The following is a 24,664-nucleotide window of genomic DNA, read 5'->3' as shown; positions in this document are numbered from 1 at the left end:
TGTACTATTACAAAGAAGAAGATACTCACATGAGGTTAGCACCAACAAAATTTGTAGTCATATAGTTGTGGACGTCTAGCACTGCTGCGTCTCGATTTGGACCCGATTTACATTTCACGATTATTGTGTATCCTATAACAAGTTATTCATTAACATAATGTTCAGACCCTGGGAACATAACTTAATAAATATCTATTTGAGTAACAATCTGAATACAGATATTGGCTTTCGGCAACCTCCAACCTTAATATATTCACTTGATTTTTTGTATTCAATAAAGAATACTTAGTCTGGCCATAAATACTGTTACAATTAAAAATAAACAAAATATTACATTTGAATTTGGAATCTGTAATTTTTATATGATTGCTCATTGAGTTTTCTCATTTTGGCGCCAATACATTGTACAATATTTTGCGATATTAAAATGGAGTGGGGTGATAAAGAGAACCGAATCGCTGTGATTGCATTACACAAAGTAGGTATGGAGCCAAATGCAATTTTTAAAACTCTCCATACGCTTGGTATTAGTAAAATGTTTGTGTACCGGGCTATTAATAGGTGCAATGAGACCTCCTGTGTTTGTGATAGAAAAAGATCTGGCCGTCCACGTAGTGTTCGTACGAAAAAGGTGGTCAAAGCAGTAAGGGAAAGAATTCGAAGAAATCCTGTCCGAAAGCAAAAGATTTTATCTCGGGAGATGAAGATAGCACCTAGAACCATGTCGCGTATTTTAAAAGATGACTTAGGACTTGCAGCCTATAAGAGACGTACTGGTCATTTCTTAACTGATAATTTAAAAGAGAATAGGGTGGTAAAATCGAAACAACTACTGAAGCGGTACGCAAAGGGAGGTCATAGAAATTTTTTGTTTACGGATGATAATTTTTTTACAATGAGCAACATTTTAACAAACAAAATGACCGTATTTATGCTCAAAGCTCTAAGGAAGCTTCCCAATTAGTCGACAGAGTGCAACGTGGACACTACCCGACTTCAGTGACGGTTTGTGAAAAAGGTATCAAAACATCGGCACAAGTGTATCAAGATACCATTCTTGAGAAGGTAGTGAAGCCCCTTAACAACACCATGTTCAATAATCAAGAATGGTCCTTCCAGCAAGACTCGGCGCCAGGTCATAAAGCTCGGTCTACGCAGTCTTTTTATTTATTTATTTATTTATTTGGACACACCAACAGCAATACACACAAAACATTCAAGCTTAAAATTAACATGTATAAAATTAAGTACTGGTATGTAAGACAGTTACAGGCATGTACAGCAATCTCTTATAACACACTACATATGACATGTTACAGCAATTTCACAAAGAGCGGAAAAATAGGCTAAATTTAAATGTTAACAGTACGACAAAAAAAGTATATTTGAAAACAGTCTTGGTTGGAAACGAACGTTTCGGACTTCATCAGAGCTGAAGACTGGCCGTCGTCTAGTCCCGATCTTAATCCGCTGGATTATGATTTATGGTCAGTTTTAGAGAGCACGGCTTGCTCTAAACGCCATGATAATTTGGAGTCGCTAAAATAATCCGTACGATTGGCAGTGAAAAATTTTCCCATGGAGAGAGTGCGTGCTTCTATTGATAACTGGCCTCAACGTTTAAAGGACTGTATTGCAGCCAATGGAGACCACTTCGAATAAGCTTTTTATACTTTAAATTGTTTTATATTTTATGTATAAAACTAACATACTGTTATGGTAATAAATGTTATTTGCAATAGATTTTTTTTTTCCTTTGTCTCAGCATTTTTGGCAAGAGTAGGTATAATAATAATAATAATAATAATCGATGTGTCCTTCATGTAAATCGTGTTACATAATAAAATATGTTGCCATCTATTGTCAGGTACATATATTACTATCTTACAAAAAGGTTTATAATTTTGAAACATCCTTAGATAATCCTAACGGAATTAATTTATGGTGTTAGACCTACGAATAAATAATTTATTCGTAGTGTTAGACAGATAAATTGTTTTTGTTAATTATCCAAATAATGTTACACTGCCATTTATGCCAAATTTTGGTACACTAAGTGAATATTATAAAATAGAAATATCATATACTAAACTAGATGGGACTAGTGTCAATTGAATACAATATAAATTATTTCTGGCTGTTACGTGATATCATTCTACTTAAAGGAAGAAAAAAAAACATTATGCTTATTTATGGAATGCTCAGTATTAGAGTCCATCAAATAAATAATTGTACCGTGATCTTTAAATTAAATCGATTGATCGATTTAGAAGTAAACTCAAAAAACAAATCGTAAAATAATAGATCGTCTTCGTTTGATATAGTATATTTAAAGGGAAACCAAATATTTAAAATTTTTAGGGGTATAAAATCTCCATTAAAGAGAATTATAGCAATACAGTAGGAATACCGCCCTAGAAATGTATCTCACATTCTCTAAAACTCTTCTTAATTTAACTTCATTGTTAAGTACTTCAAACAAATTTGATAATTTTTGATTGCATTGATGTCAACCATGCCATATATTTATCCATAGAGATGTTAAAGAAATTCCATGTAAATTAATTTAAAAATGAAGGAAGGTATTAATCTATTGACTGATAATCTGCGTATTGTACTTTTCACGGTTCCTATAACACCGGTGCATCGCTTGACATAAATGCACGGGGCGGGGCGTCTTATTCTTTAGGCCACGACGACTTCAAATTGAATGGATTACGGTAGAAGTTGAATCACTGAACGGCTGCTAAACGACTTACCCTGTGAGAATTTGCTCTTGAGATGTTGCAGCGAGCCGAGACAGCAGAGCCTGCCGTTGACCATGACGGTGAGCTTGGAGCAGAGAGCCTCGCACTCCTCCATGCTGTGTGACGTCAGCACCACGCTGCGCCCGCCGCCCACCGCGCTGCTGATGCCGCGCCACACGAGCCGCTTCGACGCCGGATCCATGCCTTTCATTATTGTCCATGTTGATAACAAAATTTATTTATTTATTTTTTATCGCCCTTGTTGGCAGACGAGCATACGGCCCACCTGATGGTGAGTGGTTACCGTCGGAGAAGGACAAGTCATAGCGCTCGGACACCGTGGAGGGGAGCTCATTCCAAAGCCGGATGGTACGTGGCAAAAATGATCTCTGGAAACGCACTGATGAAACGCATGAAGATGCAACATATTGACTATTAAATTGTTGAATAAGTGCTATATAATTACGAAAGTGCAATATCACCTGTCGTAGGCTCATCCAGGAATATAACTGGGTAATCACCGAGCAACGCGACCGCTGTACTGATTTTACGTTTTGTTCCACCACTACATTCCCGAACCTGTAAATTTAGATAATCGTTGTATTATCAAGAAATCGCGGTTTAAAGGGAAAGGTTTATTCGTATTGAGCGATGCAACTATGCCGGTGTTCAAATTCCGGTGGCAGTTATCAATTTTTCAATATTATTCTCGTGCTCCAAATGATCGAGTTTACGGAATTTAATTCGTTTTGGTTCTGATTTTATTTTGAGTCATTGATAAGTACGTGAACAGTTACGACTTATTTAAAAATATGATACTTGCCGTAGGATATCACAACGGAGGTTTCAAAAAGAACATTACCTTCTTGTCATAGTGCTTTATGAATCCCAATTGTTTAGCAAGATGAATGGCATGAGTTTCGCCTATTGACGTAGGAATGCCACGCAGCAAACAGAAAATCTTCAATATCTCCCTTGCGGTTAAATTGTCAAACAGTGCATCGAATTGGGGGCAGTAACCTGTAAGCAAACGACATAGCAACACGGTGAGGTAAATATAAAATAGTATTGTTTGTGCTTTAGTGATAATGGTAATATTATGGTATGGCACCGGCCTGCATAGAGAAGATACTGAGCTGGACTGAAAAACAGCATTGATTTACTGTTCTACCGAGAGACAGTGTAACCCGTTTATAAAACACACAGTTTTTACTGGTGGTAGGACACTTTGTGAGTCCGTACGGGTAAGTACCACCACCCTGCCTATTTCTACCGTGAAGCAGTAGTGCGTTACGGTTTGAAGGGCGGGGCAGTCGTTGTACTGTAAAAACTGAGACCTAGAATTATATAATAAAGACATATATATTATATTATATTTTTCTATTGTTTTTTTTAATAATTATAATATGCATTTTTACTGTTCTAGAGGAATTCATGAGCTCACAGCTCATCAGATGTTATCAGTCAGCATGCGGACCGAGTTAGTGTGGTAGGGTCAACTCACAAATGAGGCAATACACGTCCTGCACGTGGGTTCTTACCAAGGGTCCGTGCATGAGCGCGTCGCCGTCCCACACACATGCGTCGGCGATCAGCATGTGGACCGAGCTGAGGTGTAATAGGGTCGACTCACCAATGAGGCGGTGCACGTCCTGCACGTGTGCTCGCACCGAGTGTCCGTACACGAGCGCGTCGCCGTCCGACACGCGTGCGTCGCCGGTCAGCATGCGAACCGAGCTGAGGTGTAATAGGGTCGACTCACCAATGACGCGGTGCACGTCCTACACGTGTGCTCGCACCGAGTGTCCGTGCACGAGCGCGTCGCCGTCCGACACGCGTGCGTCGCCGTCCGACACGCGTGCGTCGCCGGTCAACATGCGGACCGAGCTGAGGTGTAATAGGGTCGACTCACCAATGAGGCGGTGCACGTCCTGCACGTGTGCTCGCACCGAGTGTCCGTGCACGAGCGCGTCGCCGTCCGACACGCGTGCGTCGCCAGTCAGCATACGGACCGAGCTGAGGTGTAATAGGGTCGACTCACCAATGAGGCGGTGCACGTCCTGCACGTGTGCTCGCACCGAGTGTCCGTGCACGAGCGCGTCGCCGTCCGACACGCGTGCGTCGCCGTCCGACACGCGTGCGTCGCCGGTCAGCATGCGGACCGAGCTGAGGTGTAATAGGGTCGACTCACCAATGAGGCGGTGCACGTCCTGCACGTGTGCTCGCACCGAGTGTCCGTGCACGAGCGCGTCGCCGTCCGACACGCGTGCGTCGCCAGTCAGCATACGGACCGAGCTGAGGTGTAATAGGGTCGACTCACCAATGAGGCGGTGCACGTCCTGCACGTGTGCTCGCACCGAGTGTCCGTACACGAGCGCGTCGCCGTCCGACACGCGTGCGTCGCCGGTCAGCATGCGAACCGAGCTGAGGTGTAATAGGGTCGACTCACCAATGAGGCGGTGCACGTCCTACACGTGTGCTCGCACCGAGTGTCCGTGCACGAGCGCGTCGCCGTCCGACACGCGTGCGTCGCCGGTCAGCATACGGATCGAGCTGAGGTGTAATAGGGTCGACTCACCAATGAGGCGGTGCACGTCCTGCACGTGTGCTCGCACCGAGTGTCCGTGCACGAGCGCGTCGCCGTCCGACACGCGTGCGTCGCCAGTCAGCATACGGACCGAGCTGAGGTGTAATAGGGTCGACTCACCAATGAGGCGGTGCACGTCCTGCACGTGTGCTCGCACCGAGTGTCCGTGCACGAGCGCGTCGCCGTCCGACACGCGTGCGTCGCCGGTCAGCATGCGGACCGAGCTGAGGTGTAATAGGGTCGACTCACCAATGAGGCGGTGCACGTCCTGCACGTGTGCTCGCACCGAGTGTCCGTGCACGAGCGCGTCGCCGTCCGACACGCGTGCGTCGCCAGTCAGCATACGGACTGAGCTGAGGTGTAATAGGGTCGACTCACCAATGAGGCGGTACACGTCCTGCACGTGTGCTCGCACCGAGTGTCCGTACACGAGCGCGTCGCCGTCCGACACGCGTGCGTCGCCGGTCAGCATGCGAACCGAGCTGAGGTGTAATAGGGTCGACTCACCAATGACGCGGTGCACGTCCTACACGTGTGCTCGCACCGAGTGTCCGTGCACGAGCGCGTCGCCGTCCGACACGCGTGCGTCGCCGGTCAGCATGCGGACCGAGCTGAGGTGTAATAGGGTCGACTCACCAATGAGGCGGTGCACGTCCTGCACGTGTGCTCGCACGGAGTGTCCGTGCATGAGCGCGTCGCCGTCCGACACGCGTGCGTCGCCGGTCAGCATGCGGACCGAGCTGAGGTGTAATAGGGTCGACTCACCAATGAGGCGGTGCACGTCCTGCACGTGTGCTCGCACGGAGTGTCCGTGCACGAGCGCGTCGCCGTCCGACACGCGTGCGTCGCCGGTCAGCATGCGAACCGAGCTGAGGTGTAATAGGGTCGACTCACCAATGACGCGGTGCACGTCCTACACGTGTGCTCGCACCGAGTGTCCGTGCACGAGCGCGTCGCCGTCCGACACGCGTGCGTCGCCGGTCAGCATGCGGACCGAGCTGAGGTGTAATAGGGTCGACTCACCAATGAGGCGGTGCACGTCCTGCACGTGTGCTCGCACGGAGTGTCCGTGCATGAGCGCGTCGCCGTCCGACACGCGTGCGTCGCCGGTCAGCATGCGGACCGAGCTGAGGTGTAATAGGGTCGACTCACCAATGAGGCGGTGCACGTCCTGCACGTGTGCTCGCACGGAGTGTCCGTGCACGAGCGCGTCGCCGTCCGACACGCGTGCGTCGCCGGTCAGCATGCGGAAGGTGCTGGTCTTGCCGGCGCCGTTGACTCCGAGCAGGCCGAAGCACTCTCCGCCGCGCACCGCGAACGTGAGTCGGTCGACGGCTACGAGGCGCCGGTAGCGCTTGCTCAGCTCGCGACACACGAGGCTGTGTGCGGTGACCTCACTACTTGTCATTGCTAGAACACGCTGTTTTTCCTCCACAACATCATCATCTTCAACTTCTGCATTTACTTCAACCTTTTTACTCTCATTAGATTTTGGTTTTGTACCAGATAACATCATAGTCTCTTCTTGTTTCTTGTACAAGACCTGTGTAAATTATTCAATTGAAAATTTGTTTAAATACATGCCATGTTACTCTTTGATATTGTTTACCTTGTTCCAAAGTTCGTATTCCTTGGCTAGCAATATTGCAAATGACACAGTCGCTACAACTATCATAGTAAATAGATATCTTGCAATACCCGGTTCCTTCCACCCTAAAAATGGATTATCCTCAACTGAAAAAAAAAGGGGATCACTTAACTGTTCAATGTTTGTTTCAACATCGTCAAAACATTATGTTAATAAACTTACTACAACACATGGATATGTCTAGTTCATTGCATATAGTTAGTCGTGTGCAATTTTTATAATTTAATTGGTTGCATAAGCTGTCGCAGGCTTTAATCTTTATTGAAGATGTCACCATTTCCCTGAAAATTTATGTTCATTTTATTGTATATGTACCCTGTGTATATTTTTTGTAATATAATTAAATTCACAAATTATTTATTTTTTTATCGCTTAGATGGGTGGACGAGCCCACCTGGTGTTAAATGGTTACTGAAGGCTATAGCAACTACAACGTAAATGCGCCACCCACCTTGAGATATGAGTTCTAAGGTCGTAGTATAGTTACAACGGCTGCACCACCCTTCAAACCGAAACGCATTACTGCTTCATGGCAGAAATAGGCGGGGCGGTGATACCTACCCGTGTGGACTCACATGAGGTCCACCACCACTAAACAATATAATATTTCATAAAAAAATATACCTGACACTCTTGCTGACACAGTAGATTGGTAACAATGAAAATGGATACTCAAGTATTTCTGCGTAAGCAGCAGCATTTATGAAAGGCATCCGTAATACTTCAGTGACAAGGAACAACATTGAACCTGACAAAAAAGTAATGATTACTCAAAAACTCCATAAACAATACAGGGCGTGCTGTGGAACCGTTCCAAAAAACGAAGAACCTATCGTTATAGTTCCTGACATATACCATGATAGTACTAGACACTTCACGTTAATAACAATACGACCTCCCTCCCCCCCAACCCGCCGTTCTCGACTTGAAATTCTTTCACTTCTAGAACGGTTCCCTGATTCCAAACATAAATTCATGTTCTATACTTACCACAAAATATATTTACAAACACCATTTTACTGAAACCGGTGGCGGCTTCTTCGAAACAGAACGATGCGAGGTAGTGCAACGGTATAATTGCCAATGAAAACACCATCAGAACTAATAAAATTCGACCTGCATTATGAAAAATAATATTGTCATTAAAATCGCACAACTAACAGAGCTTGCATTAATAAATTATACAAAAGATATTCTCGTACGCATGTTACTAAGACTCAAAACGAAAAGTTTTCAAAAGTTCAATTACTTATACAAGCTTTTCTCGTTACCACAGAATATCTACAAAGCGTATTGAAGGTGGTTTTGAATTGGTGATAATTTCCGAATTGGTTGAGGTATTTCCGGAAATGGGTATGCAGCAATATGGGTGCTCCTGTGGGACGGGTCCCATGGTTTCAATCGATTTGACATTATTGACGATTATGAATAGAAGGGTTCTTACGCAGCTGAAGCCTTTGACGGAAATAATATTGTAAATGTAGTTCAAAGAACTACTTATTTACATTGTTCAACTAGTATATGTGTTATTAGAAACCATTTCATCTGTACGTGTATTACGAGTATATTACTGGATCGAGTCGTCAGAGATTACAAATTTGTAGCATAGTCTAAACTTTAAAAATTGTCAGATGTATAAAAAAAAATTGATTAAAAATTAATCAGACAAGTGTTTTAAATAATGTCTGTAACTTGTGAAGCACTTAGCAAACATTAAAGTAAACCCTATTCAGACCTAATCGAATGAGGGACGCGTTAATAGAGAACACGAACAAACGTCCCATAGCTTAGGTACTCATGTTAATATTTTTTTTGCTTAGATGCCCACCTGGTGTTAAGTGGTTACCGGAGCCCATAGACATCTACAACATAAATGCCGCTACCTTGAAATATAAATTCTAAGGGCTCAGTATAGTTACAACGGCTTCCCCACCCTTCAAACCGAAACGCATTACTGCTTCACGGCAGAAATAGGCAGGGCGGTGGTACCTACCCGCGCGGACTCACAAGAGGTCCTACCACCAGTAAAAATGTTCATATTCCTATTACTTACCAAGTTCAGCAGGCGTCGACATTCCCATTTCTTGGAAGCACGCAATAGTGACTATAATGCAAATGTGGTTCAGAAACAACCAAATCCAATCCCAAATGAGGGCAGTACTCCACATTACTACCGGTCGCACTCCTGATACTCTTTGGAGAAGTTTCGCACCGCTGATGCGCTCCTACGAAACGTTTTAAAACACTTTTAAAACAAAATAAAAATTCAATATAATTATTTAATGAAACTTTAGTTGTTTAATGAGCAGTAGGTTTTATGATGTAGTAAGTACCGTGAGAAACAGGTTGCGAGTATATCTTACTAACAAAGCGTAGAGATGTTATATTATAGATAGGGCGAATTGGGTTTGCATTTTTTTTCCTACCTAGGATAATGATCTTGAGATACCATATCAGCGTCACCGGGCGAGTAGGTGAGCTCAGGGGCTCAAGTATGTGTTTTCAATACTCTAATGTAGCATACAATAAAATCTGAATGTTCACGTGTTCAATCTGATCGGATAAATAATGCTCAAACAGAACATGATCAAGAAAATGTTTATAGTGTACTTTAAAGAATTTAAATTTACTAGTGTTAAAGTTCACTGTGATAATAGCGCGGGAAGGTGCCATTCACTTGACCATTGCTTCCTTGAAACCGGAATTCCAATTGAAAATTTTATATTTTGATAAAGCTCGTCTGCCTATCAGTAACAATTTAAAAAATACTTACTTTAATTACAAAGAGAACCAGAAAAGAGCTTATAACCGCTATACAAAATCCCAGGCTAAAAGAAAACATGAAGGCGGTGTTTGTTCCGGTAGACATTACTTGAACCTAGAAATAATACGAATTAAAAGCAAACGTACAATTATATTTAAAAACATAATTAATGATAAACATAATTGAATATTAAAATCTTAATTACAAAAAATACTATTTATTGCGTTATCGGCAGTATAATTTTTTTATGTCACAAGGAAATACGTTTCCGTAACTACTTTTATGTAAAATAGTTTTGATCACCCTACACATATTAGATGTTGAGTATTACATATACTATTTATACACACTATATTAAGCTATTAACACAATATAATACGTAGTATTATTAAGTTTGTGAAATCCTGTTTTGGTCTTTTTTCTTTATACCTACTACATATTATAATGCCCAGATCTATTAATTGACATGTTGTTGAATTTTAATAAATAAATACGGTGTCAAAATTTATCTTTTATCACGTTAAGCCTTTTTTTGCTACTACTAGTTCTACCTTGATATCAAAAAACTGGTTCGTTTTCGTTAATTTAGTTTAAGCAAAACCAGATCGGGCTGGCACTAAAATAAAACAACCTTAAAAGTAATTTTAATCTTAATTAATTCAATGACAAGTTTAGCAATTTTTAATGATTTATATTTAAATCATTAAATAAAATGAATTTATTGTAACAATTTTTTATCAACAATCACATGACATGATTTCCCATGTGACCAATCTAAAGTCTACTTATTATTCTTAGCTCGTTTTCTCGTTCATAGTTAGTGAAAAATAAGAGTGGTTCAATTATTACCTATTAAATGCATAAAACAAAACGCATAAAAATCAGATATATAATGGCTCCTCTTCACAATCGGCCATGATGGGCGATTATACGAACTCACGATAGTGTAGAGGGCATAAATGTCTGTGATCGGCCATCATCGCGTATGATCGTGCGCAATCGGCGTTGTGTCGATAGATCAAAGGAATGATGGCCCATGATTGTGTGAGCGTCCACACCATCGCCGATTAGTCAGGACGTAGTTGTCTCGAGTGTGTGTCAATTGTGTCGACTACAAAACTATGGTTACGTGGACCTTATTTGTTCCGATTGATAGCCACGACCCACCAACTTCTCTTCCTCAATCTTGTTTATAGTTACCGGTAGGCAGCGGCTTGGCTCTACACCTAGCATTGCTGAAGTCCATGGGCGACGGTAACCACTCACCATCAGGTGTGCTCGTCTGTCTACAAGGGCAATAAAAAAAAGTTTTCACGATTCTTTTTTCGCGCACTATAACTAAATGACTATATGACTAACTAAAAATATTGTCGCAGCCGCGATCCCCTCGATTTCCATCATCGATACCTAGGTGTCTTAACATATCAGTAGACAGTCAGTAAATGAACGTTCACGATTGTGTGGAGAGTTGCCCGATCATGGCGGCGATGATGGACGATCATTTGTTGGCCCATCATGGCCGATTGTGAAGAGGAGCCATTATGTAGTTCATATTTACCATTCCTTCAACTGAATATGGTAGCGGATGGTTGACAAATGTCAAAGTTGTATTGGGTGACAGAGAACGAATTATTGCGTTCTCGACTAGTGAAAGCGAGATAGCAGAATCATGAAGACCGTAGTTACTGAACCAGGCTGTTATGCTGTTATTACGAAATGTAGCTCCCACTAGATCTTCATATCGTACTCGAGATTGATCTTCTGCGATCTGTGAAAATAATTTAAGCATACCTGTAGCTACTCGAAACTGGGACCTTGAAATGAGACCGGACTTTGCGAAAATAGAATTCGCGTGTAATTTTTATTCTATTTTTTTAAGCGCTGACCTTTAGATTAATTTTTAGAAAATACATTTGGGCAAAGATATCCTCAAAATGGTACCCTAGATTGCCATAATACAATTATAATAATGACTACCCCAAATGTTCGACTAGAATAGTTGATACCATGGAGATCTAACGTCGGAAAACATAAATAATAATTAAACAACATGGTTCTAGAATCTACTGCTGGTAGAGCATTCTGTGAGATCGCAAGGGCAGTGGCATTTACAATGTGATGTCTATAGACTTTAAAAACACAGATTAACACCATTTCCAATGTTTATGAATTTATGAAAAAATAGTTTCACTTTGTTTAAAGGCCTCGAAATAGTAAACACAATTTTATTTTAATAGCATAGCATAGCAAAAAAATTGCAAAGGCAGCAATTTTCACACCCACAAATGATAAATTAAAATTATCATTTACAATGAGAAGAATAATATCAAAAATACTTTAATTGTTTATTATAGTGATTAATTATACTAACTACTAATACTTACAAGTTTCAAATAGACGTTTTTTAAGTTAGAAGTTCCGACATCCAATAACTTCAAGCCGGGGTACGTTGATCGTTTGAAATAATCTTTGTATGCCATCATGACATTAGCTTCAGTACTGCCGTCTCTCAAATCGTTACCTTGCGATACTAATGTCTCGGTTCCTTTAAATCCACTCTCCAGGCTTAGTTCAAGCGGGGGCAATACATTCAAGAATTTCCAAGATAGTGAAACTATCATCGATAAAATAATGTTTATTATTGGCCATATTATTTGTATCGCAGCGAGTGCCTTATTTCTCAATGTGTTGTACATCAGTTTCAAGAACATAGCTTTTATGTGATTCTTCAGTAAATGAAACCCTTGCGTTTTATGTAAAGGCTCATTGTCCTCTGAAATAAAATATTTATCTAATTTTGAAAGTTGTTTAATTTATGTATAATATGTAACATATACATCTGGCTGAATGATCCTAATTGATTCAGAGCAAAGCAGTGGGCTAATAAAACATTAATGAATATCCTTTGAGACATATTTTAAAATGATCAAAATCTGAGCTTATATCTATTTATAGGAGGTCGTATGCCTCACTCAACTTATCCCTCAGCGCAACCCGTGGCATTTTACTGTCTATAGGTACACTTTGGTTCATCTTTTTTTTTTTTATTGCTTAGATGAGTGGTCGAGCTCACAGCCCACCTGGTGTTAAGTGGTTACTGGAGCCCATAGACAGCTACAACGTAAATGCGCCACCCACTTTGAGATATAAGTTCTAAGGTCTCATGTTTTAGTTACAACGGCTACACCACCCTTCAAACCGAAACGCATTACTGCTTCACGGCAGAAATAGGCAGGGCGGTGGTATCTACCCGCGCGGACTCACAAGAGGTCCTACCACCAGTAATTACGCAAATTATAATTTTGCGGGTTTGATTTTTATTACACGATGTTATTCCTTCACCGTGGAAGTCAATCGTGAACATTTGTGGAGTACGTATTTCATTAGAAAAATTGGTACACGCCTGAGATTCGAACACCGGTGCATCGCTCAACACGAATGCACCGGACGTCTTATCCGTTAGGCCACGACGTCCTTCATGCGTGAGGTTATCAAACACTGCATTTTAAATACGTAGACGACACTTGAAAATCATTTTCCTTTCATTAGTTATCCCGCTACAGACTACCATTAGGTACGAACGGTATATTTACTGGCCACTGCCACTTTAACTTTCCGTTTCAATAATATTTATTGATTTTAACTATCCTGCGGATTTCTATTTTTTTTATTGCCCTTGTAGGTAGACGAGTATACGGCTCACCTGATGGTAAGTGGTTACCGTCGCCCATCGACCCATAGACTTCAGCAATGCCAGAGGCAGAGCCAAGCCACTGCCTACCTTTATTTCTGATTAGATTACTTTAGATTTAATTTGATACATTAAAATTCCCTAAATCGCGCGGTCTCTATAAGGGGTAAAGTACATCTCTATTTTATTCTATGCAAATAAGTAAAACGTTGACTCACTCAACATGTCCCCATTCATATCAATCATTTCGATATCTCCTTTAGTTTCTTTTATTTCAACATTGTTATCTTCGATTCCAGCTCTGCAAATTGGTTGAAAATTGAGTTAATTCATTATGTAATTTAAATAACAGCGTATTAAGGAAGCAAAGTTTTAAATTTTCTTCAATATTTTTTTCTTCATTTGTTTAATGACTAGTTTTTTATTGGTAGTGGAATAAGATTATTAACTATTAATTACTTCATAAAAACTTCCTCAAGGCTAGTCACTGATAACCCGTAGCTTGATATACATAAAGACTCTTTCTTTTCTTCAAGTTTTTTGAGCATTTCGGGAAATTTACTTACACTCTCACTAGGTAAAATGTAAGTTAATTCTGAGCCTGAAATGACAAAAATAGTAAAAGCAGATCACTTAACCAAATCATAATATCACAATTTTTTTATTACATAATATGAATTCTTGTGTTGTCTAGTTGTATGTCAACGTGAATTCCACCACCTGCCCCAAAACATAAGGTTTTTCTTTGTTTTTTATTTATTTATTGCATAGATGGGTGGACGAGCTCACAGCCCTCCTGGTGTTTACTGGTGGTGGAACCTCTTGTGAGTCCGCACGGGTAGGTACCACCGCCCTGCCTATTTCTGCCGTGAAGCAGTAATGCGTTTCGGTTTGAAGGATGGGGCAGCCGTTGTAACTACACTGAGACCTTAGAACTTATATCTCAAGGTGTGTGGCGCATTTACTTTGTAGATGTCTATGGGTTCCAGTATTTCCTCCACGCCATCCAACCATCGAAGTTTGGGTCTGCCACGACTTCTGCGGCCCTCTGGTTTGCCATAGAGCAATTGTCTTGGCATTCTGGTACTCTATTGCCTAACATTGCCTAAAATTGGCAAACACGCGGGATCATCAGAGTTCATGAGACAGTTCTTATTCAATGAGTAGTAGTTTATATAAAAATAAAAAAACAGGTAAATTGTTTTTTTTATAAGTGGCTGGCAATCCCCCGCCAGGGATTCGTCCCTGGCGGGGGATTGCGGCTCGGTACTCCACGGGTGCTAAGTTTTTTACAATGTCGAACTTTCGGCCTGGTAGGAGAAAAAATAGTATGTGCACCGCGGGAAAAAAGTAAGACATCTCATTCCGCGTGTTTGCCGCAATTTTGGCAATTTTATACGCGGGAGGAAATGTCCTACTTTTCTCCCTTGGTGCACAATGTACTAATTCGCGCTGTAGACGTTCTATAAAGGAACACCATAATGTCATATTGATTGACATATCAGTGAATAAGCTTACCGATATTTGAATTTTGCTTGAGATTAGGGACATATGTTTTGAAGAATTCCGTGACAAGATCGACTTGGCAGGCGGCGTCCTTGACGAGCGCGAGCTTGTAGCCGAGTCCGTAGTGGCGCTTGAGGAAGTAGGGGGAGCCCAGACAGGCCAGGCGGCCGGCGGCGAGCACGGCCACGCGGTCGGCCAGCACGTCCGCCTCGTCCATGAAGTGCGTGGTCAGCAGCACGGTGCGGCCGCGCTTCTCGCGCTGCAGCAGGTCCCACAGCGCGCGCCGCGCCGCCGGGTCCAGGCCCGACGTGGGCTCGTCCAGCAGCACCACGCGCGAGCGCCCGCACAGCGCGCAGCCCGCCGACAGCCGCCGCTTCTGCCCGCCCGACAGACTCGATGCCGCCGCGTGCCTCTGGCACACAACACAAGGTATCGCTCCGAGTCATAACCAATTTACATTTCTGTCATTCTACCCTTAATGCAATATTGGATACTTAAAAACCAAGAATACTTAAAAAAAAAAAATTTTTAACACTTCCTCAAACTAAATTTAAATAACTAAGGTAATTTTATGATAAATTGATTAATTATAGTAATAGCTTAAGAAAGATTGAAAACAAAATATATAATGTATGTTAATTACCTTGTCATCCAATTCGAGAAGTTTGACGAAATGATCTATTTCTTCATTGATTTCTGATTCGGGAATCCCCTTTAGCTTTGAATAAAAAATTAAATGTTCAGCTACGGTCAGGTCAGGGAACAGTACATTATGTTGAGGACATATTCCAAGAGAACGTCTAGCTTTTTCCGTTTCCGTCACGATATCATATCCATTGATCGTTACCGATCCTGATGTTGGAGGGACCATTCCTATAACAAAAAATATTTTTAATAGTTCCATTACATTTGCATCGTACAACTGTTACCGTACGTACAGTTAGGTTTGAATTGATAGTTAATAATATATTTTTTAATAAAATAATATTTGATTAATGAGCTTGGTAAGTACATTTGAAGAGTTTGGTAAGAACAAATTATATATTGTGAATATGTAATAATGGATAGTTATTGTTGTATAGTTGCACGGGTGATGAATTATGATAATGGATTTTGTTGGGTATTATTCAAATATTACCTGTTAACATAGAAATCGTTGTCGTTTTCCCCGCTCCATTGTGACCCAGAAGTACTGTAATCTCGTTTTCATAAAGTCTAAGATTTAAATTATCGACAGCTTTCCCCCGTCCCTTATATCTTTTTGTGAGATTCTGAAACCACAGCACTAAATTATTATAACTAGAGGTCCCGCAGTAGTCGAAATTCGACTATAATTAATTGGAATTGTAAGTTTGTACACTATTATGATTCTATTTTATACTTCTATAATCACAAATTTCGCCAAGACTACACTATAAAAAATATTAACAAAGACAAACAATATTCAATTTAATCTATTCTCAATTTGACAACAGACGTCAAGAACAAAAGTTTGACAATAAATAGTATGCATGCGTGTGTGCGTCAAATACATGGTATGTAGTGTGTGTAATGTTTTCTTTATTGATTTAATGTATCTTTTATGCATTATTTAAAAAAAATATTAACATTGTGCACTTCTTCTCTATATTCTCTATAAGTGTGGAAATTTTCATACTCCTCCGTCCGCGCAATTTGCGTAAAAAGGGATACAAAGTTTTTGCTTCGCGTATTAATATATAGATTTTTTCTTTTTTTACGTGTCCTATACGTAACTAAAACTAATGTTCTAGACGATTTACCAACCGTGATCAGGCAAAGTGTAAAAGTATTTATTCGAAACGTTGCCGCGTCGCAATTTATCTATATATAAAAAAAATGAATTGCTGTATTTTTTTTTTTTTTTTTTTTATTGCTTAGATGAGTGGACGAGCTCACAGCCCACCTGGTGTTAAGTGGTTACTGGAGCCCATAGACATCTACAACGTAAATGCGCCACCCATCTTGAGATATAAGTTCTAAGGTCTCAATTGTAGTTACAACGGCTGCCCCACCCTTCAAACCGAAACGCATTACTGCTTCACGGCAGAAATAGGCAGGGTGGTGGTACCTACCCGTGCGGACTCACAAGAGGTCCTACCACCAGTAATTACGCAAATTATAATTTTGCGGGTTTCATTTTTATTACACGATGTCACCGTGGAAATCAATCGTGAACATTTGTTGAGTACGTATTTCATTAGAAAAATTGGTACCCGCCTGCGAGATTCGAACACCGGTGCATCGCTCAACACGAATGCACCGGACGTCTTATCCGTTAGGCCACGACGACTTCAACGACGGCTGTTCGTTAGTCTCGCTAAAACTCGAGAGCGGCTGGACCGATTTGGCTAATTTTGGTCTTGAATTATTTGTGGAAGTCCAGAGAGGGTTTAGAAAGTAGATAAATGAATGAAAATGTTCGGAATTAAATAAAAATAACAATTTTGTTTTTCCTTTGATGTGTCCCCCGTGGCACGGACTCCTTTTGTTTGTTTTAAGTTTATTTTATACAAAAATTTAGGTCTTGTATTTATCGATTGAGGCACTACGAAGTCTGCCGGGTCAGCTAGTATATAATAAAAAAGGATTTAATAGTAAAAGGAGATTTGTCACTTTCAAAACCCAATGTTGAGTCAGCGCAAAAAATGCAGACGAAAAAAAGAACAGTTAGAGCATGTATTAAAAATATTGCCTTGAATACTGATTCTCACATATAGCTTAGTTCTATCATAACTAATTAATAATAAAGGATGTGGGTATTTCATTTTATTATAAAATATTAAACATAACTATTAAAATATTGTAGCATATTTTTATGTTTCGCTACTGCATTAAATTAGTGACTAGATAAGATTAAATAATGTTCTTACTTGAATGTTTACGCCAATGGGAACGCCTTTGGGTTCCTCGTCGTGTACCACCGACAATAATGCATCATTATATTCAAGATCGTCAGATGTTTTCTCTCGATTTGTGTCTTAAAAAAAAGATTAATTAGTCAACAGTAACATACTGAAATCGAGGTAATTTACAGTAATTATTTAGTAGAAACAGGCAGACTATCTATCTTTTCCAATATAACGTATATTATTTCAAATACTCGTATGAGCCGCTGATTAAATATTGTAATATTACTTCATTAATCAAAAATCATTTATTGTCGTAATCGTACGTGGCCAGGAAATGAGCAATCAACCCAAATAGCTACAACATTAATGATTAAATACATTTGGGAATAAACGTAATGACGTAGGGCTTACAGAGGTCAAAATGTCGAATATGCGTAATCCAAAGGTTGGTTGGTTGACTACGAATATTAGAACAAAGAAAACCTTTATTTACTTATTTTCTTTGAACATTTATTTATCAGACCACTGTTTGTTGTTTGACACCTTTTTTATCTGAAATTAATTAATTAAACAAATTAATCTGTTTAAGACATGAATGTCCGTAATTTCCGCATTTCGGACATTCATACTATTATGTTAAACAGATGAATTTTGGTGGAGCGCATTAAAATTTTAATTCTTAGTATGTAAAGTTCACAAATACCTATAATTAGAAATGTTTTAGGCATTCGTGGTTCTAGCGCTCGGAGCATGCAATATTACTATATAATATTACGACAAATAATCGACATCAAGACTCAGTTTTCAACTCTTACGAAGTCAGAAAAATTACTTTTCAGTGTCGATTGCGTTGATGAGGTTATATGAATATATAAAGAAAGTATACCGATATAGTTATGTAACTAGTCTGGCCATAAATACTGTTGGAAACCCAACAAAATTGGTATAAAACCTTTTTTATTGTTGTGGTTGTGGTTTCTGACATTACATTTGAATTTTGAATTTTGGAATGTCTTAGTTTTGTCATTCTTTTTTCATCCGTGCTATTGTACGCGATTTATAAAATTTCTAAAATATTAAAATTTTATACGTGCAATCCTCGCGAGTTTATTTAACAAGTTCCTTGCCAATCCTAATCATACAGTCCACTACAAATACTATCACATAAAAACTTTTCTTTTTTCAACTTTTAATTATTTTGAATTTGGAACACGTATATTATTTTAAAAACTTCTTTCGATTTTGCGCCATTTCACATATTTTTTCGTGTCCATTATCAAATTACAATATGGAATAGGGTGTTAAAGAAAATAGGATTACAGTGATCGCCTTGCACAAAGTAGGTATGGAGCCGTCGGTCATATTCCAGACACTTCAAAACCTTGGTATAAGCCGTATGTTCGTAAATTGTACTATCAACTGATACAACAACACTTCGTCTGTCGAAGACCAGAAAAGATCGGGGCGGCCGCGTGCAGTTAGAACTACCAAGGCTGTTAATGCTGTTAAAGCAAGAATTCGTCGAAACCCCTTTAGAAAGTAAAAAACCTTATCGCGAGAAATGAAGATTCCCGCTAGGACTCTTTCGCGTATTATAAAACAAGACCTGAAGCTCGGTGATTATCATCGATATACAGGAAATCCCCTAAATCAATCTTTAAAATTAAAGAGAGTGGATCGATCAAAACGCTTTCTGTCGCGATACGCAGGTGAAAGGCATAGAAAAATTTTCACGCTTGAAGAACACTATACTATACAAAATGATAAAGTGTACGGGGTCATAGTTCTAAAGAAGCTGCTCAAGTGGTCGGAAAGGTACAGCGTGGTCATCATCCTGCGTCAGTGATGTTCTTTTTTTTTTTCATAGATTAGTGGACGAGCTCACAGCCCCCCTGGTGTTAAGTGGTTACTGGAGCCCATAGACATTTACAACGCAAATGCGCCACTCACCTTGAGATATAAATTCTATGGTCTCAGTATAGTTACAACGGCTGCCCCACCCTTCAAACCGAAACGCATTACTGCTTCACGGCTGAAATAGGTAGGGTGATGGTACGTACCCGTGCACACTCACACGTTGGTGGGGCGTGTCGTATCTAGGAGTCACAAAAATACATTTTTGTGAAAAAGAAGTGAAAACTTCAGCTATAGTGTATCAAGATACAGTCTTGTATCATGTTGTGAAGCCTCTCAGCAATATACTTTTAAATACCGTGGAATTTCCAGCTGGACCCATGCACCTGGTCACAAGGCACGAACTACCCACGCCTGGCTTGAAACCAACGTTCCGGACTTTATAAGAGCTGAAGACTGGCCCTCATCTAGTCCAGATCTCAAGCCTTTAGATTTCAAATTATGGTCTGTTTTAGAGGGCATATGGCCTGCTCTAAATGACACGACGACATTGGAGTCTCTTAAAAAATCTTTGGAGCAAGCAGTGGCGAAATTTCCCTTGGAAACAGTGCGCAAATCCAAAGATTCGTGGCCAAACAGCCAAAGGTGTTCATTTCGAATAGTTTTTTTTTTTTACTTACTAACTTTTTTGACTGAGTCTTTAATAAATATGTAGGTATAAATTTTAATAATATTACATTACTTCATTTAAAAAAAAGCATTTTCATTTGTAACAGAACTTATGGCTGGACTAGGTATATATTTAGAGTAAATTGTTTATATTAACATCCGCATTGATTTTTTAGCTGAAAAAACATTTATTGATGAGCAAAACAAAACATAATTTATAAAATATTTCGGGTCAACGCACAATTTGTTTTAAAAAAGTTATTTGTGTGCATTTTCCCGACATTCGAACGTTGTTTACATTATAATTGTTCGAACAATGTAAAGAAAACAACTCTATAAACCATAAACACCGGTTTTAAAACAGGTTTAACTTGATATTAAAATTATTTTGATGTCAACGTCCTGTAACCAGGGTAACGCACTTGACCTCTAGAGTAATTGTTTTTGTAGGTCAAACAAAGCGTCTGCTGTTTTAAGTAAAGTTATACATACATATTATCAGACATACAGCTTATGCAGTTTAATAAATTTGCAGTTTCGAAGCTAGATTCTGAAATCAGCGTCAAAATAATTTAAATTTAAGAAGTTCGATGGTCTCTCTAGTATCTTATTGAATGAAGCCAACGTAGCCACAAACCACTCCAACTGGCCCACAAACGCGGCTTCGGATGTCGTTAGGAACTCTCACTAGTGAATTCTTAAAATATAGCGGTACAACATTGATTTTTTGTTCTAGAAACGGGTAGCCGTCAAAGCGTAATCTGAGCAGTTAACAAAGAATAATCAAGGCAATATTCGACAGTCGGAATATCACTATGTTGTATAATCTAGCCATAACATAAATGACGATCGCCTTTTGTCACTGACGAATGTGTCAAACTGCTGCTGCAGTGTGAGAATTCTCTCTGTGCAATTCGTTTTACTCAGCGGTAGTCAACATGCGACTTTAGATTTTAACGACCCGGACTGCGTCTCTTGCAAGGAGACGATTTTCTGGTCCCGGCGTATTGGACCTTATTTATTAATTAAGAATTATATAATTACCGGATTATAGAAATATCAAATTTTTAAGTAAATACGTACGATCAACTTGCGAATAACTTCCACAATTAAAACGTTATGTGTTGATACAATGAGCCCGGAAAGGTACGAGTTGGTATAACCATCCTGTCTATTTCTGCTGCGAATCAGTATTTTGTCCGGTTTGTTGGGTGGGATAATGATATATTATCAGACCCAGGCGAGGAGGCAACGCAATGCTCCCTTAACCTGAAACATGTCGTCTTATCGGATTTCCTGGATCCGTTCTCGGTGCTTTAAGCTCTTCATGCACCAGTCTAACTAATCCATAAACATAAACAACTCACTGAGTTTTTCGCCAGACCTTCTCAGCGGGTCGCCAATCCGATCCGGTAGTAGATTCTGCGATGCACTGCTCTTGTTAGGGTCAGTGTTCGCAAACTCTCTCCGGTTGAGCCCCTGAGCTCACCTATCAGCTATAGGGTAGCTGGAATAACACTTTAGGCTACCAGCGAATAGGTGGGGAATAAATACATATATACTATATGTACCATACAATTGAGACTTAGACCTCATTACAGGGTGGGCCATGAACTCATTGACCTCGTATAAGAAATAAATAAAAGAGTTACTAAAGTTACCGCCGGTTGCATAGAGACGGACAAATTAAAATAGCCAGGACGTTCCTCAGTGTTTTATAAGCCGAGACGTGGTTAAAGAATCGACTAGGTCGATTGCATTAAAATAATGTTGTCGTAATTAATAGTTTAATTAATTTATAGCTATTTGCAAATATTCAACTAGAGCCCTGAATTTATACGTGAAAGGTACCAATGGCTCTTCATTGAAAGTTAAACGAGTCAGACATTTTGTCTGCGAGGTGTCACAGGCGAGGTACAGAATAGCGAATTCCTACTAATTTCAAACATTTTGGTTCGGTAGGTAGCGGCTTGGCTGTGCCCCTAACATTACTGATATTCATGAACCACGGTGGCTGCTTGTGTCTACGGTGATTACCACCGAATGGGCTGTATGCTGACTACAACGGTATTTATTATAGAGCTGACAATCACGACGACATGACAGTTCGAAGACGGCACTTTAAAACGATATTGATTTGTATCGTACATTCTTTCTGTAGCGATAGTCTAGAGCTGTCTAATAAACACAGCAAATAATAATTTGGCTCTAGTTTAATTGATCCACCTGCTCTTAAGTGGTTAAAGGATCGGAACTGATCAGAGCGTATGGGCCCCACTTTCTGCTTGTGTGGACGCGTTCAAATAAAATTAATTTTGTTCAATATAACTATATGGATTTTTTATTGGTTGTGATTTATGTAGGTACCTAGACATGAAAAACACTATTAATCATGGGCATGTTAATTGTACGTCTTGTAGGACCCGGATGTACAAGTAAGGTGTGTCTTTTTTACAATATTGTTGACGTCAATCTCTTCGGTTTTATGCGTCAAGTTAAATTTGCAAAAAATGAAGACTAGACATTCGGAGGATCATACACATATTATTATGTATGTGTGAACATACATAATTATAATTTATGGTCGTTATATGACCATGATATTTCTAAATTAAAAAAAAATTAAATTAGCGGTTTGCACAGCCAAAATATGTATAAGCGAGCTCGATAAAATATGCCAACTTGTCTAGACTTATTAGAAATTATGTAACAAAACTTCTGTATCTAAATACGTTTGTATATTCTTAGATTTTTGCGAATCTTAGGCAGTATTAAAACTACTTTTAAAGATAAATATACAGCTAGGAATATTTTACAGTTTACGTGGTCATGGACATACTAACGTGATATTCCTAGAAATTTGAATACTGAGCAAACTACCGACAAATTTTCGCAGTAACGCAGTATTAAACCGTAAAAGTGAATTATTGTGAATATCTTTCTAAGGATGATTTAAAACAGAGTATTTTTTAACTTAAAAACGATTGTATGTATGATATGTAGCCTTCATTTGCTCAATGTTTATTATAATTTATGTGCTTGCTACTCGTCGGAAGTTCAAGTTTATAATCACATTACGATTACATAACACTTCACACTTCCTAACTGTGTTACAAGACAGCCTATATTTGAAGCGACCTTGAAGCGACTTACGTCACTGTCATTATGAAATTATTGTTGTGATTTCATGTTTAGTGATTCTACTAATTTAAAGGTGATAGGTGAAAGGTGATCGGTAGGCAGCGGCTTGGCTTTGCCCCTGGCATTGCTGAAGTCCATGGGCGACGGAAACCACTCACCATCAGATGGGCCGTATGCTCGTCTGCCTACAAGGGCAATAAAAAAAAAATAAAAAAAAACTATACCCTTCATATCGGTATAATATTTCATTTTCATCCAAATATTTGTAAATCGAATAATGAGGTGGGTGGGGTCCTGTGAGCGTAGGTACCACCGCTTTGCCTTTTTCTGCCGTGAAATACTAATGCGCTTCCAAAAAAAACTGAGACTTAGAACTCACGTCCCAAGGTAGGCGGTATTTCCATTGTTCATGTCTATTGGCTTCGGTAACCACGTAGTACCAGGTGGTTTGTGAGCTCGTCCACCCATTAAAGCAATAAAGAGATTCACAAAGACAAGTACATAAGAGAATTAAACATTTGAATTTAGATTGTATGCTGCTAAAATAATATATTACTATATAAATTTGGAAAAATATATTAATGTTGTCTTTCGCGAATTATATTCTAGTTATTTAATTACCTATCTTATCTAGTTTATAGTCTAGTACGAATTTTAATTCATATTGGAATTTCTGCTTTTGATCATGCAAGTTTCGACTTTATCACGACGGATGAAAACTTACCAGATATTCTGTTCGGCCACCAATAACTAACAGTGAAAGGATAGTACCAAGGCAACGGCACTCCGTACATTCCGGGTCGTATGTTCTCCACATACACGGCGATCGCCATGTACATCACGGAGTCCAATATTAGCATGAAGGCTACATGAGCCGGTTGAAAGTTTTCACTGTACGATATCGGCTCAAAGAAATTGGCCCATTGTAAACCTAAAATCATAAGAAACGTTATCGTCTGCACGTTTGTGTATTTCTCGACGTCTTTGCAATATATCTTAAGACGTATCTGAATAGGTTTTTTTTTTTTATGATTGCAGGATTACTGGTGGCCCGGAGGCCTTTCCAGTTTCACCAGGACAGGTGGGCGAGCAAAGGCTCAGCTAGGAGGGGACATCTGAATAGGTTATGCTTTTCTATGACAACGTTTTTTAACATTCTTTAAACGTATCTCGTCTTTTCGCATTAA

At 39.8% G+C, this 24,664-nt stretch overlaps 1 protein-coding gene across 1 annotated transcript in view; it reads right to left on the bottom strand.

Moving 5' to 3' along the window:
• LOC101740098 (phospholipid-transporting ATPase ABCA3) overlaps window positions 1-24,664 on the bottom strand; it is a 45,654-nt gene that overhangs the window by 4,147 nt on the left and 16,843 nt on the right. The window contains exons 9-28 of the mRNA XM_038016882.2: window positions 24,202-24,408; window positions 17,835-17,941; window positions 16,082-16,214; window positions 15,587-15,816; window positions 14,956-15,355; window positions 13,897-14,038; window positions 13,656-13,738; window positions 12,131-12,519; window positions 11,305-11,514; window positions 9,756-9,860; window positions 9,036-9,207; window positions 7,973-8,098; window positions 7,607-7,730; window positions 7,145-7,263; window positions 6,944-7,068; window positions 6,487-6,877; window positions 3,610-3,767; window positions 3,230-3,326; window positions 2,760-2,951; window positions 30-132 (exon numbers count right to left, since the gene is read on the bottom strand). Coding sequence (XP_037872810.1) covers window positions 30-132; window positions 2,760-2,951; window positions 3,230-3,326; window positions 3,610-3,767; window positions 6,487-6,877; window positions 6,944-7,068; window positions 7,145-7,263; window positions 7,607-7,730; window positions 7,973-8,098; window positions 9,036-9,207; window positions 9,756-9,860; window positions 11,305-11,514; window positions 12,131-12,519; window positions 13,656-13,738; window positions 13,897-14,038; window positions 14,956-15,355; window positions 15,587-15,816; window positions 16,082-16,214; window positions 17,835-17,941; window positions 24,202-24,408 — 3,613 coding nt within the window. The remainder of the gene's footprint in view (window positions 1-29; window positions 133-2,759; window positions 2,952-3,229; window positions 3,327-3,609; window positions 3,768-6,486; window positions 6,878-6,943; window positions 7,069-7,144; window positions 7,264-7,606; window positions 7,731-7,972; window positions 8,099-9,035; window positions 9,208-9,755; window positions 9,861-11,304; window positions 11,515-12,130; window positions 12,520-13,655; window positions 13,739-13,896; window positions 14,039-14,955; window positions 15,356-15,586; window positions 15,817-16,081; window positions 16,215-17,834; window positions 17,942-24,201; window positions 24,409-24,664) is intronic.

Source organism: Bombyx mori, chromosome 17, assembly GCF_030269925.1.
Source record: "Bombyx mori chromosome 17, ASM3026992v2".
NCBI lineage: Eukaryota > Metazoa > Arthropoda > Insecta > Lepidoptera > Bombycidae > Bombyx > Bombyx mori.
The sequence above is the reverse complement of the archived record's forward strand: the minus strand, read 5'-3'. Positions and strand labels throughout refer to the sequence as shown.